Source organism: Psittacula echo (genome assembly GCF_963264785.1).
Source record: "Psittacula echo genome assembly, chromosome: Z".
NCBI lineage: Eukaryota > Metazoa > Chordata > Aves > Psittaciformes > Psittacidae > Psittacula > Psittacula echo.
Window position 1 is genome coordinate 27,490,048 of NC_137742.1, and position 12,738 is coordinate 27,502,785.

General features: G+C 40.2%; 1 protein-coding gene across 1 annotated transcript in view; it reads left to right on the plus strand.

Moving 5' to 3' along the window:
* Positions 1 to 5,703: 5,703 nt before the first annotated feature.
* The window catches only part of POC5 (POC5 centriolar protein), a gene marked incomplete at both ends in the record, with an annotated part of 31,619 nt that continues 24,584 nt past the window's right edge, over positions 5,704 to 12,738 (plus strand). The window contains 2 exons of the mRNA XM_080638751.1: positions 5,704 to 5,787; positions 8,438 to 8,585. Coding sequence (XP_080494877.1) covers positions 5,704 to 5,787; positions 8,438 to 8,585 — 232 coding nt within the window. The remainder of the gene's footprint in view (positions 5,788 to 8,437; positions 8,586 to 12,738) is intronic.

Here is a 12,738-nt window from a genome sequence, read left to right on the forward strand (position 1 = left end):
AGCCCCAAAAGACGCAGCTTGGTGCTTTGTTCATGAAATAGTTCATGTTGATGCCTCTGCAGACATGTGGTTGCGATTTGAGCTGAACTTGATGATACGGCGATCAATTTTCATCACAAATACGTAATCACATTATAAATACAGCAGAAAAAAAAAATAACATATATAACAATAGGGAAGTTATGAAAATATATATCATATAAATATATACTATAAAAGATTTATCTTCAATCCCTGGAAAAAAAATGTTAAAAAAAAAAAAAAAAAAAAAGGTGATCTTTCTATCAGCTTGCTAAATTTACCAAACCGTATCTGGGATAAGTTAAAACTATTCATTGATCTAGAGGCTTTGGTGGGGGCTTTTTGGTGTTTTGGTTTGGGTTTGTTGGGTTTTTTTTTTTTAATTACCTAGAAAGTAAGCATTTTTGCATTAATATATCTTGCACAGTTTGAAAAGAGGAACTGCCACCTTGGGTTTGATCATGTTCTATTTGGCTCAGACCCAAAAGTGGGAAGCAGCAGAAGCAAAAGCACTCCACACTAGTGAAGATTCGCCTCAGGGGAAATTGACAATTAAGTGGATACTGCAATAGCCAAATTTCTTTTAAGAAAAAAAAATCAGACATTGAAGTAGGCCTTTCACTATAGAAAAAAAGCTTACTTTGGAATTAATGTCTCTAAGAGAGGAAATTTTGTGATGGTTTCCTTGTTTAACTGTGTTTCACTGATGTAAAAGATTCTAGAACAAGAGCCTTATATTGCTGTAAAAGTTTATAAAAGGCAAAATTATACGTTACAATTTTGTGGATGTTAGAGTATTTTACATCTACGCCAACTTTCTCATGCTATCAGACAAAATGTTGCTGCAGTATAAGGTATATTCACATGCTGTGGAGCTTGACCAGGACATCCGTGGCTCCAGTATACCAGATGGTACAGCTGTAGCCAGAGTTCAGTTCTGTAAATGCTTTTGAAAAGATTTTCTATGTCACAGTTTCCATCATAGAAAGAACAACTGAGATGGTATCAGAGTATATGAAAAATAATAAACAGAAGGATGCTCCACTCCTTGATTCCTGATTGAAAATCTTTGAAACTTGGTGTTGAATTTCTGTCTATTATAGCCCTGAGACTACATCAACAAAAGCAGCTCTCTCTGGGATCAGAGAGGATGCTGCTCCAGCTGCTGACCAAGCAGCTTTGCCTCAGATGGGGTGTTACACATAGCTGAATTCATTTAGTGTGTCTACATATGAAAAGATTTACAGAAAGGCTGGGCTGGAGAGAAATGCTGGAAATTGTAAGCCCAGAGCTCCGTCTGAAACATCGCTACAAAAGCTAATTAAAGCTCGTACCCGGGGAGATTTCCTAGCTTCATAATTGGCATCGGTGGAAACACTGAAGAATGAAGTAGTTCCACCAAAGAATCCACTTCTTTGGGTTTTTCATGCCATTTTCCACAGGAACGCCCCTGGAGCGGCTGCCCTCCAACACGGTTAACACCAGCTCCCGCGCCAATCTCTTAGGCTAGCAAGGTCCCTTCCGGCCCACCCCCGCCCCCCTCCGCGCACTGACGGGGCCATTGACCATAGCCGTGGAGCTCGGTAGGGGGCGCGGCAGCACACCCGCCGCCTCCGCCCGCCCATAGCAGCACCACAGCGCCGACCCGCCCCGCGCGCAGCCCCTCACGCCTCCGCTAACGGCCAGCTGCTGCCCGCGCACCAGCCGCGGGAGTGCGGCAGCCAATCAGCGCGCGGCGGCCGCTGACAGGCAGCGGCGGCGGGAGGCGGAGCGGCCGCAGCGCGGAAGGAAGACGGCGGTGGGACGGACTGGCCCGCCCCCATCCCCGGCCGAGCAATTTAATTGGCTGTTTTGCCGACAAACTGCCGAATCGGAGAATAGTTTGTAAGCGCGCCTTGAGCCTATCAAAGGCGTGCTTCTTCCGCTCCTGTAGTTTGAACCGCCTCGGTCGGCGAACCGGGGCCGCCGGTGCTCGCAGGTGAGAGGGGCGGCGGGGGGCGGCCGGGGGCGCCGTGACTGACACAGCACCGTCCTCATAAACACGAGGTCTCTGCCCAGCGGGATACCCATTGACAACCCCTCTCATCCCCCGGCCGAGCTTACCACCACTCACTAAGGGGGTCTGTGGGCACCTCCTACCCCCGGGTAGTTGAGCTGGTTGCCTTAAAGGCCCTGTAAAAAGGTCTCCTATTCACCTGCGGAACTGTGCTCCCACCTGCCCCTCCACCCGTGTGCTTACTTGACTGTGCTTCCCAGATGTCTGCGTGACTCTGCCGCGTGTCCTGACTGTTCTTAGTTGACATGGCAGCGGTGGTCACTGTAGTGTGGTTACAGAAGTGCTGCAGTGAGAAGCTTAAAAATGTGGACTTGAGCAGTGCTGCTTTGCAAGAGGGTACAGTGAAAGGGAAATTGGATGTCCTGTGTCTGCTAGGAGATTTAGTAGTTCTGTTTAATAGCTGTTGAGTCCTCTTATCTGAAGGCACTGTTAAATTATTTGGAAAGCATCACTTCTAGTCAAACAAACCCAAAAGCAAAAATCCTGAGCACAGCTCAAGTAATTAAAAACTAAGGATGGGAGCCGCCATGGTGAGTCAGGTCAAGGATCATTATAATTGTCTCTTTTTCCAAAAGTAGCAGTCTTAACACTGTAGTTGTACGCTTACGATTTGGAAGAAATTACTGCTGTTAACAGGAATTTTTCTTTAATGAAGTCAGATATGTGTTTCGGCAGATGCTCAGGTAATAATAGAACAATATAGTAAGCACAAAGATGCTCCTGTCATTCTCTCACCATATAGTGGCCTTCAGCTAGCAAATCGTGTTATTGACTCAGAGATGGTGTCTTACTTAATATCTGTTAACTTCTCTTTTAGAAACTTACCCAGTATTTTCTTAAACTTAGTGCTTGTTCACTGAGATCAAAACAGACAAGTTATGCATAGCATAACATGGCAATGATGTCTGTAAACACTGGATTAAAAGAAGTGTATTAAGTTATTGTAGTAATCCAATCTGTTCTGTACAGAAGCAGATTTCTAGAATTGTACGTTTACTGTGATTTTCGCTGGAATGTTGCAATACTCAAATTGCAAGGTTAGGCTCTGGACACAAGCGTTAGAGGTACATACCGGCAAAATAAACATGAGGAAAGCTCAAACATAAAGAAAAGGGATGGAAAGAGGAGGCAAATACACAGGGTTTGAGACGACCGTGAGTGGTTTTATAAGATTATGTCAAACAGGTAAGCTGCAGTTACAGATTTGAAGGGAAAGTGGTGTGGAGTGGAGAGATAGCATCACTTGTAGTGAAAGAAGCTTTTGACTTTTGGAAGACCACAAACTTGAGTAGTTTCAGTGATAATCAGAGAACTAGATACAGGAGAATGAGTGTCAGGGCATGATCTCAAAAACCTGAAAATAGAAATCAGGACAGTGGTCTAGACTCATCTGTCTTTACGTGAAAGTCCATTTGCCCTCCTGTTTCTCTGGAGAGTTTGTTGCAGTTTGCTGCTTTTTTAAGTGGACTGAGAAGGGAAGAGAAAGGTGTCTGTAATTTATGGCTGTAAATACACCTTTAATTCCTGTAAGTGCTATATTGGCCTCCCTATTCCTCCCTTACCCCCCAATGCACGCACATTTTCATACCTCCACGACTTTTAGGGTATTCAGGACCCACAATTTGAGACACTATATCAGTGCAAAGGCATATGGAATTGAAGCTGACTTTTTGAGATTAGTGAAGAACTATATTTTGACTATTAAAACAATATATTGACTAAAGGAAGGGGTGCTAGTATAGTTACTTGATTAGGTATAGAGGCCAAAGCCAAAGGAACAGATAGGGAGTAATTTCTGGGACGGGGGAAAAAACAAAAATTATCAGAGCAGGAGACAATAAAAATGGAAGAGATGAGGAAGCTAGTATTTCTTATCTAGCTAGTATTTCATCTACAGACCAATATACAGCAATAAAAGTATTTAGTAAACCTCCCTAAGACTTCATATTTTGTAATAAAAACCATGGTCAGTATATTAGGGCTCAGCAGGAAGTAGAGCAATGGTAATCATGTCTTTTGAACCTTGAGCTCTAGGAAATCTCAGCATTTAAAATTGTCTTTATACCATTTTTATAGTGTCTATCTTAAGCACAGAAACAAACTTGCCATTCTGAAAGGTGTAGATACCTGTGGCAAAGAGAGCTTTTGTGGTGCAGGAAGAATCAGTCTCTAGAATAACTCACAGAACAGAAAGACTCTTTCCATCTGTATTCCTGTATAGAGATCTATTGTGAGTTTTGTGACATTTTGAAAAATTATGATGATGCTTAAGGAGGCTATTCCTGCCAATTTAATGACAGTACAACTAGCAATCTAAAAATAACATGTCAGAAAATACATCTGTTTAAAAAACAATTGAGAATATGATAATTGATAGTTTTAAAGGTCTCTCTAAAAATTAATTTTCATTGCATGGTTGTTTGCTACATTCTACAAGCAGTCAGTTTCTCTGGTTATTTATGGTGGTCTTCTTCCCAAACTTCCTCTCTGCTGACAACTCCCCGCTCAATGTGTCTGGTGATTGTTTTACATGTGCATCAGCCAACTATACCACTCTGCCATTCATCCATTAACAAAGTAACATTGCCCAGTACTCAGTTCTCACTCATTCTGTAGTTTCTTCCATTCCCCCCACATACCCTTCAGAGTTCTTTTTTCTCCATACATTCTAGGATTTTCCCCATACATTCTAGAGATAGAACTCTGCCAAGTCCTATCACAAGAGCATCAGTTCTTCACTGGAAGACCTTTTCGAGGCTGCTGTAGATTAAAAGATACATATATCTTTCAGAAAGTCTTCAAGTTTCTTATCAGTTCTACATCATCTGCTCCCCAAATGTTCAAAGAATACCTCACTATCTTGCTTAGAAATTGCTGGAATGATTAACATTACCAGAATCTAAAGCATTACCTGTTCTTCCATGTCTGTTTGTCTTCCTGGGCCTGTAAGGGAAGAAAAGTCAAAAAAGTGAAGGGATAGTGATGTTGACCACTAAGTGAGGGCTTCAGGTTATTGAACTGGAGTGTTCAGGGCATCATCGCAGCTTGGGCAGTACTTCAGGTAGTTCAAGGGGAAATAAAAGGCATACTGTAGCTTAGTCATTCTTGTGACACTCTCCTGGAATTTTGTACTGAAATAAGCTGATAATCTCCAAAACAATACAGTGTGAATAAGAAGGAGGGATTGACACAGAAATGTATCTGTGAGTTAAGGCTTCAGTTATTCTTGATATATGTTTCATTTGTGGCTTTTAGGTTTTTTTCTCTCTCACAATGTATTTTATTTACTGTTGATGTGAAATTTTGTATCATGAAGCATTAGGTATTAAACTTATTCAATTCATGTAAAATAAAAGAAAACTTACATTCTTGCTTTTGAGTCTTCCATTGTGTTTTTTTTTAAGTCAGTGGAAGTCTTCTGAGTGTGGTTTGGGTCAGACCGTTTCCTACCTCGCATTATCTAATGAAAATATACAATCAGTTTAGCCCACAGAATGGGTGTTGATGCAGTTTCTACAGTAGAATCTCTTTTTTCAGAGAGAAATGTTGATGAAAATACAGTAATCATACTGGAACTGAAAAATGAAGTTCCGCTTCTACTGTTTTGTAGACTAACTTTGTGCAGAATGTCATCAGATGAGGAGAAAAGCACAAGTCCTGTTTTGCCAAAAGACACTGTTCGGGACAGTTCTGTTTCTTCAGATCTTCAGGTAGGAAAGAGGCAACCTCATTTGGTTCGCTGTCATTGCGTTTTATTTGTCAAAGGGTAATTATGAGCAAATCTAATAAAACTTGCATCTCTTTCTTTTTGTGTGTACAGGAAAATAATGAAAATGTTAGTGAAAAGAAAATTAGATAAAACCAATCTGGGAATAAAATATCTTCACTTGGATTCCCTTCTGTGCAATTTTGATTTATGTGAAAATTCTTATCAAAACTTAAGAGATTTATCAGTGACAGCTATGAGTACAGTAGTAAAGTTTTCTTTTTTCTGGGCAGGTACAGAAGCACTGTTAAGTGAATTTCTTAAGATAGTTTCTTCATGTGGATTAACTTTTGTCCTTTTTAAACTGCCTGTTTATGGGCAGTTCATTTCTGCAGTTCATATGCTTCTCTGTCTGTGATCATATCTCATGGATAAGTTCTCTTATCTTTGTTCAGCAGCAGTAATTCATCCATGTTCCAGAGCCTTTTGCAGTCAGAAAACAAGATGAAGGTGTTGTGTCATGAATTTTGAAAGACTAAAATTTTTTTTATGATGTGATTAATTTATAAGTTGGTTCTAAGGCCACCTTGTTGACTGTTTCACAACTGAGAACACATCTAGAATAGAACAGAATATTTCGGGTGGAAGTAACTTACAACAATCATCTAGACCCCTTCAGGGCTGTCCTAAAGTTAAAGCATGTTATTAAGGGCATTGTCCAAATGCCTCTTTAGCACTGACAGGCTTGGATCATTGACCACCTCTCTACGAGGCCTGTTCCGGTGTTTGACCACCCTCTTGGTGAAGACATGCTGCCTAATGTCCAGTCTTAACCCACTCTGGGTGCAGCTTTGAACCATTCCTATGCATCCTGTCACTGGATCCCACGGAGGAAAGATCAGCTCCTCCCTCTCGGCTTGCCCTCCTCAGGAAGCTGTAGACAGCAATGAGGTTGCCCCTCAGCCTCCTTTTGTCCAGTCCAGACAAGCCAAAGGTCCTTACCTGCTCCTCTCAGAAGACTGTTACTGTTGGAAAAGAAGAACACTGGGGTCAGAGCTGAGCAATACAAATGTTGACAGGGAAGTACTCTACTCCTTTTACATAATTTTGAAGGGACTTTTTTGGTTTGTTTTGTTTGGGTGCTTTTAAATAGAGGCCAGAATTAACTTTTCTTTATAAAATGAATCCACTAGCTCTTAGAGAATTTCCATTTACTTATAGTTGAATTGTGCTGGACTTTGTCCATTCAATCCATTCTTTTCATGTTTTGGTAACTTTGATTGCAATCCTAAGGACAAATGCTAAGCAACATCTGTAGTTTTTTGTAATACTTTATGAAGGAAAGAAAAAAAAAACCCTCTTAAATGCTCTTTTGCCCTTTGCTCATTGCAACACTGATTTATTTACTTCTACAAAACCACGGTAGTGTGAATTAAATGATCAAAACTCTGACCTTCAAGCCTTGGACTATATTCCTCTAGTTTTATGCTCTTAACAGGATTTTTGTGGTTGACTTTAAAGTTTTGTTTTAAGCAGAACAAGGATAGTAAGTGAACCAAAGATATATTGTTAATTTTATTTTATTAGGATTTTATTTGAAATTTATTGGTCAATCTTGTATTCCAGTTGCAACGTTATTGTTAAAGAATATTCAGGACTAAAACAGTACAAATACAATGATAGAATTAAGTAAAGAAAGAATGATTACTGATGCCATGATTTAGTACTTTCCAACTGGCCTTTTTTCCCAAATGTTAATTGGTGGCTTTGATCAGTTTCAGCATTTAACTGCAGCTGGAACTTTTTTAATTAATTACTTGTTTGTATGTTTAAGCTATAATACAGCTTGTTCACAGTTTTGCACTGAACTTTCAGTCTAAAAGTCTGTTTAATTAGGAGATATTTAAAAAATGTTAATTGGCTTACTTCAGTACATAGTATAATGCTACACACTAGTTAGATTGGTTTATAACTTTTTAACAGGAAAGCTTTTCTGCTACTTACATATATATGTTCCATACACCTATATAATTTTAAAAATTCATAATACAAGGTGAGAATAATTATATCCAATCTAAAGAAAATATTGGATACTCAAATATCTTTTGATGATTGGTTTTAGAATTCACAACAAAGAAATTGTAATGTTCCAAAATATTGCATGTGACTGTGTTCTGTAGCATCTTTGCCATGCCTATAAAATATGTATTTTTCTTTGCAGTAATAGTACTGCTTAGAAATAATACCAGGTGATTAATTGCTGATATGATGTGGAACTTTTTTGTTTGTTTGTTTGGTTTTTTCATAGTTCATGTTTTTGTTTAAGGTGGCTATTATAGTATCCAGTTCTGGCATCTAGCAAAGTGTTTCTTTGTAACTGTTCCAGTGCATCTAGCTATAATCAGAATGAACATGAAACAGAAGAAAGGTAAATTATTATAATCATGGTAGGAAAACAGCTTGCTTTTACTGCTTCAAGGGAAATCCTCTTACTTTTAGCCATGATGATAATAATTTAAAAAGCTCCCCAGAATTATTGAAAACCATTTCCACTCCTACAAGTACATATATATACTCCTGTATATTCCTACATAAACCTAAATTTTAGAAAAGTCATTGTAGTTTTATAATTATTTGTCATCACCTTGGGACAGGATGAGTATGAAGAGCTGCTTCGTTATGCTGTAGTGACTCCAAGGTTTGACCAGTGTGTCTCGAAGAGGTCAGAACCTGCTTCAGAGCTGAGAGCTGGTGGCAGATCTTTAAGTGCAGCAGATGATGCCATTCACCATAAGACTCCAGGTAGTATGTGCAAAGCTATGTGTTGAGCTTACAAGAACAAGGATAGAAATTTTTCAGCTTAAGTTTTCTAATAGCCTCTGTTTGAAAAATACATGTAGCTCATATATAATACATTTACATTTTGTACAAGAAGGAATTTAGGAAAGCATATTCACTGAAGGGGTCTCTGACATCACTTTCAGATGATAGTATTGTTCAGATGACAGTTCCGTGTGTTTTGTGATACAGATATTTGAAGTGTTTGGAGTAATAATGCAAAAAGAAGTGCCGTTATGTGCAGTATACATCATCAAACTGTTTTTGCTCCTACCTGACTGCCATGATAGAACGAGGTGGGTGCCCTGGAGACAGAGGATATAAAGAAGGCAGAGGTGCTGAATGCCTTCTTTGCCTCTGTCTTTACTCCTGCAGACTCTCCCCAGGGGCCCCAGATTCCTATAGCCCCAGAAGGAGTCAGGATAAAGGAGGAGTTTGCTTTGGTAGATGAGGATTGGGTTAGGGATCAGTTAAGCAATCTGGACATCTATAAATCGATGGGTCCGGATGGAATACACCCACGGGTGCTGAGGGAGCTGGCTTAGATCATTGCTAGGCCTCTCTCCATCATCTTTAGTAAGTCGTGGGAAACAGGAGAGGTGCCTGAGGATTGGAGGATGGCAAATGTCATGCCAGTCTATAAGAAGGGGAAGAAGGAGAACCCGGGTAATTATAGACCAGTCAGCCTTACCTCTGTCCCTGGAAAGGTGATGGAACAACTTATTCTTGACACCATCTCTAGACATATCAAGGATGAGGGGGTCATTAAGAGTAGCCAACATGGTTTTACCAAGGGGAAGTCATGTTTGACCAACCTTATAGCCTTCTATGAGGAAGTAACTAGGTGGATGGATGGTGGTAGAGCGGTAGATGTGGTTTTTCTTGATTTCAGTAAGGCATTTGATACTGTCTCCCACAGCATCCTCATAGATAAGCTATGGAAGTATGGGCTTGATGATCAGGTAGTGAGGTGGATCAAGAACTGGTTGAAAGGAAGAAGGCAGAGAGTTGTGGTCAATGGGGCAGAATCTAGCTGGAGGTCTGTGACTAGTGGAGTCCCTCAGGGGTTGGTGCTGGGACCAGTGCTGTTTAATATTTTCATCAACGACCTGGATGAGGGAACTGAATGTACCCTCAGCAAGTTCGCTGATGCCACTAAACTGGGAGGAGTGGCTGACACACCAGAAGGCTGTGTTGCCATTCAGCGAGACCTGGACAGGCTGGAGAGTTGGGCAGGGAGAAACTTGATGAAATTCAACAAGGGCAAGTGTAGGGTCTTGCATCTGGGGAGGAACAACCCCATGTACCAGTACAGGCTGGGGGTTGACCTGCTGGAAAGTAGTGAGGGGGAAAGGGACCTGGGGGTCCTGGTGGATGGGAGGATGACCATGAGCCAGCACTGTGCCCTTGTGGCCAAGAAGGCCAATGGTATCCTGGGGTGCATTAGAAAGGGTGTGGTTAGTAGGTCGAGAGAGGTTCTCCTCCCCCTCTACTCTGCCTTGGTGAGGCTGCATCTGGAATATTGTGTCCAGTTCTGGGCCCCTCAGTTCAAAAAGGACAGGGAATTGCTTGAAAGAGTCCAGCGCAGAGCCACAGAGATGATTAGGGGAGTGGAACATCTCCCTTATGAGGAGAGACTGAGGGAGCTGGGTCTCTTTAGCTTTGAGAAGAGGAAACTGAGGGGTGACCTCATCAATGTTTACAAATATGTGAAGGGTGAGTGTCAGGATGATGGAGCTAGGCTTTTCTCAGTGATGTCCAGTGATAGGACAAGGGGTAATGGGTGTAAACTGGAGCATAAGAGGTTCCATGTGAACATCAGGAAAAACTTCTTTACTGTGAGAGTGACAGAGCACTGGAGCAGGTTGCCCAGGGGCGTTGTGGAGTCTCCTATGTTGGAGGTATTCAAAGCCCGGCTGGACAAGTTCCTGTGTGATGTACCCTAGGTTACCCTGCTCTTGCAGGGGGGTTGGACTAGGTGATCTTTTGAGGTCCCTTCCAGCCCTTGGGATTCTGTGATTTAAAGTACAATTACTTGGAAGTAAGAGTTACCTTAAAAAGGCTTTGTGTATTGACTAATCATGTCACTATTAAATATCATGTCATTCTTTTAGTTCAGTCACTGTATTCCAGTTTTACTTTTTTACTTGGACTGTATAAACTTAGTGTCATGTGATGCATTAGTAACAATGGTGTTTATGGTTATATGTTGTTTGCTTTTCCCTAGCATTTAGATTGAGGAAGCTCTGTTAATTTTGCTTCAGAAGAAACAGTAAATACTCATACCTTCATTATTTCTTTACTAGGAAGTTTAGCTTAATCAGGAAGAACTGAATTTAAACTAACTTCTATTCTTTGTTATGCTATTGCATGATAAAAACATTTACCTACAATTTTCTGTTCACTCCTCTTTCCTGACCCTTCAGAATGGCTTTATCTCTACTTCAAGGCCAGGTTGGATGAGGCCTTGGGTGACATGGTTTAGTGTGGGGTGTCCCTGCCCATGGCAGGGGGGTTGGAACTAGATGATCTTAAGGTCCTTTCCAACCCTAACTATTCTATGATTCTATGATTCTATTGAAATGAGTATGGAGTATAAAATATGTAGATAATTTTATTATTAGAGACAAAGCAGCCTTTAAGTGCTGTGTAAGCATAGCACTAATTGTCGTCTTGGAGTAAATATTGTTCATGGCTAATATATGCAAGAACTCTTGGCCATGCTGATCAGAGCTAAATAACTCTCTGCTAGCAGGAATTGACTAGTGAGATTGCAAGGGGCAGTGCAGACACTGAAAGTTGTTCATTTCATATTAGCAAAAGAACTATGAATGAAGACCAGTCTACTTAAATTGCACATCGTTTTCACTAGAATATAAAGCAATCTTGGTAGGCTGTCAACTACTGTTTAGTTAACTCACATTAATACAATATAATAAAAAATTACCTAGCAACAGGCTCTTAAAATAAGGAATGTGATAAAAATGAGAGAGGTAGTATTGGTAATGTTCTGTATCTTATCACAATGAGTCTGTGCAGTGGAGTTTAGGTATGTTCAGACACCCAAGCTAGTACCTTTCTTCTCAGTATGCCAAAAGGAGAAATATTTTGTCATTTTTATGAACAAATTGAAAATCTTAGTCCTTAAGGACATCATATTTGCAACTTCTCCCCATGCAGAATTAGTGTGGCTCTTCTTCAGAATATCAGACTGGCTAGGAAAAGTAGAAGGCATGAGTTTGAGTTCATTTAAAGCATGAGAATGGAGGTTTGGAGACAGACAATATTCTGTATTGGAAGTAAATCTGGCATTAGAATGTGAATAATGTTAGAAAAACTTCTTCCAACAGAAAAGTTTAAAGTGCAGCCGTTTCATTTTGCTTTTTAGGTATTGAATTTTATTAACTGATCCAATGTAGTTATTGTGTGTGGGAATTGTACCAAGATGTGTAAGAAATCAGATCAGTAGAAGCTGCTGGTATTTTGTACTATGGCAGTTACTCTTGAACATTCAAACGCAGAAAATTCCACTATAGTAATAGGTATTCCTGCAACTCCTAGAATGAAAGCGGTTGCTTGGTGTTTAAAAAATTATGATACAAAATGTTTTGATTAGGAGAATGAAACATCCTCATTTGTTATATTAGTTCAAGGTATCAATAATTGCAGATGGATTCAACTGAAGGTAACATTTAAACTATCTGTGATTTCCACAGCCAAAGAACATTCCATGGCTACTGTCAAGAGTGCAGTACTCTGGTGAGGTTCCTTTAGATCCCGCAAGTGAAGAGGGCTTAGTCTTCTAGTACCAGTTTACTCATCTGAAGAAATTTGCTGTTACATAGGATCTTGGTTTAGTGGAGTGATACAGCAATATACTGAAAACGCAGTGCAAGCACATATCACAGTCCATTGGATGTCTCAAATTTTCAGGTCAGCATACTCTGTAAATTAAACTCTCTTTTCTAAACTCAATAGGAAAGAAAGCAAACACATCAAACAAGGGCTCAATCCACTTTGTACAGACTAGTCTAACTTGAATTCACTTATCCCTCAGTTTGTGAGGTTTTTAGAATCATAGAATAGTTAGGGTTGGAAAAGACCTTAAGATCGTCTA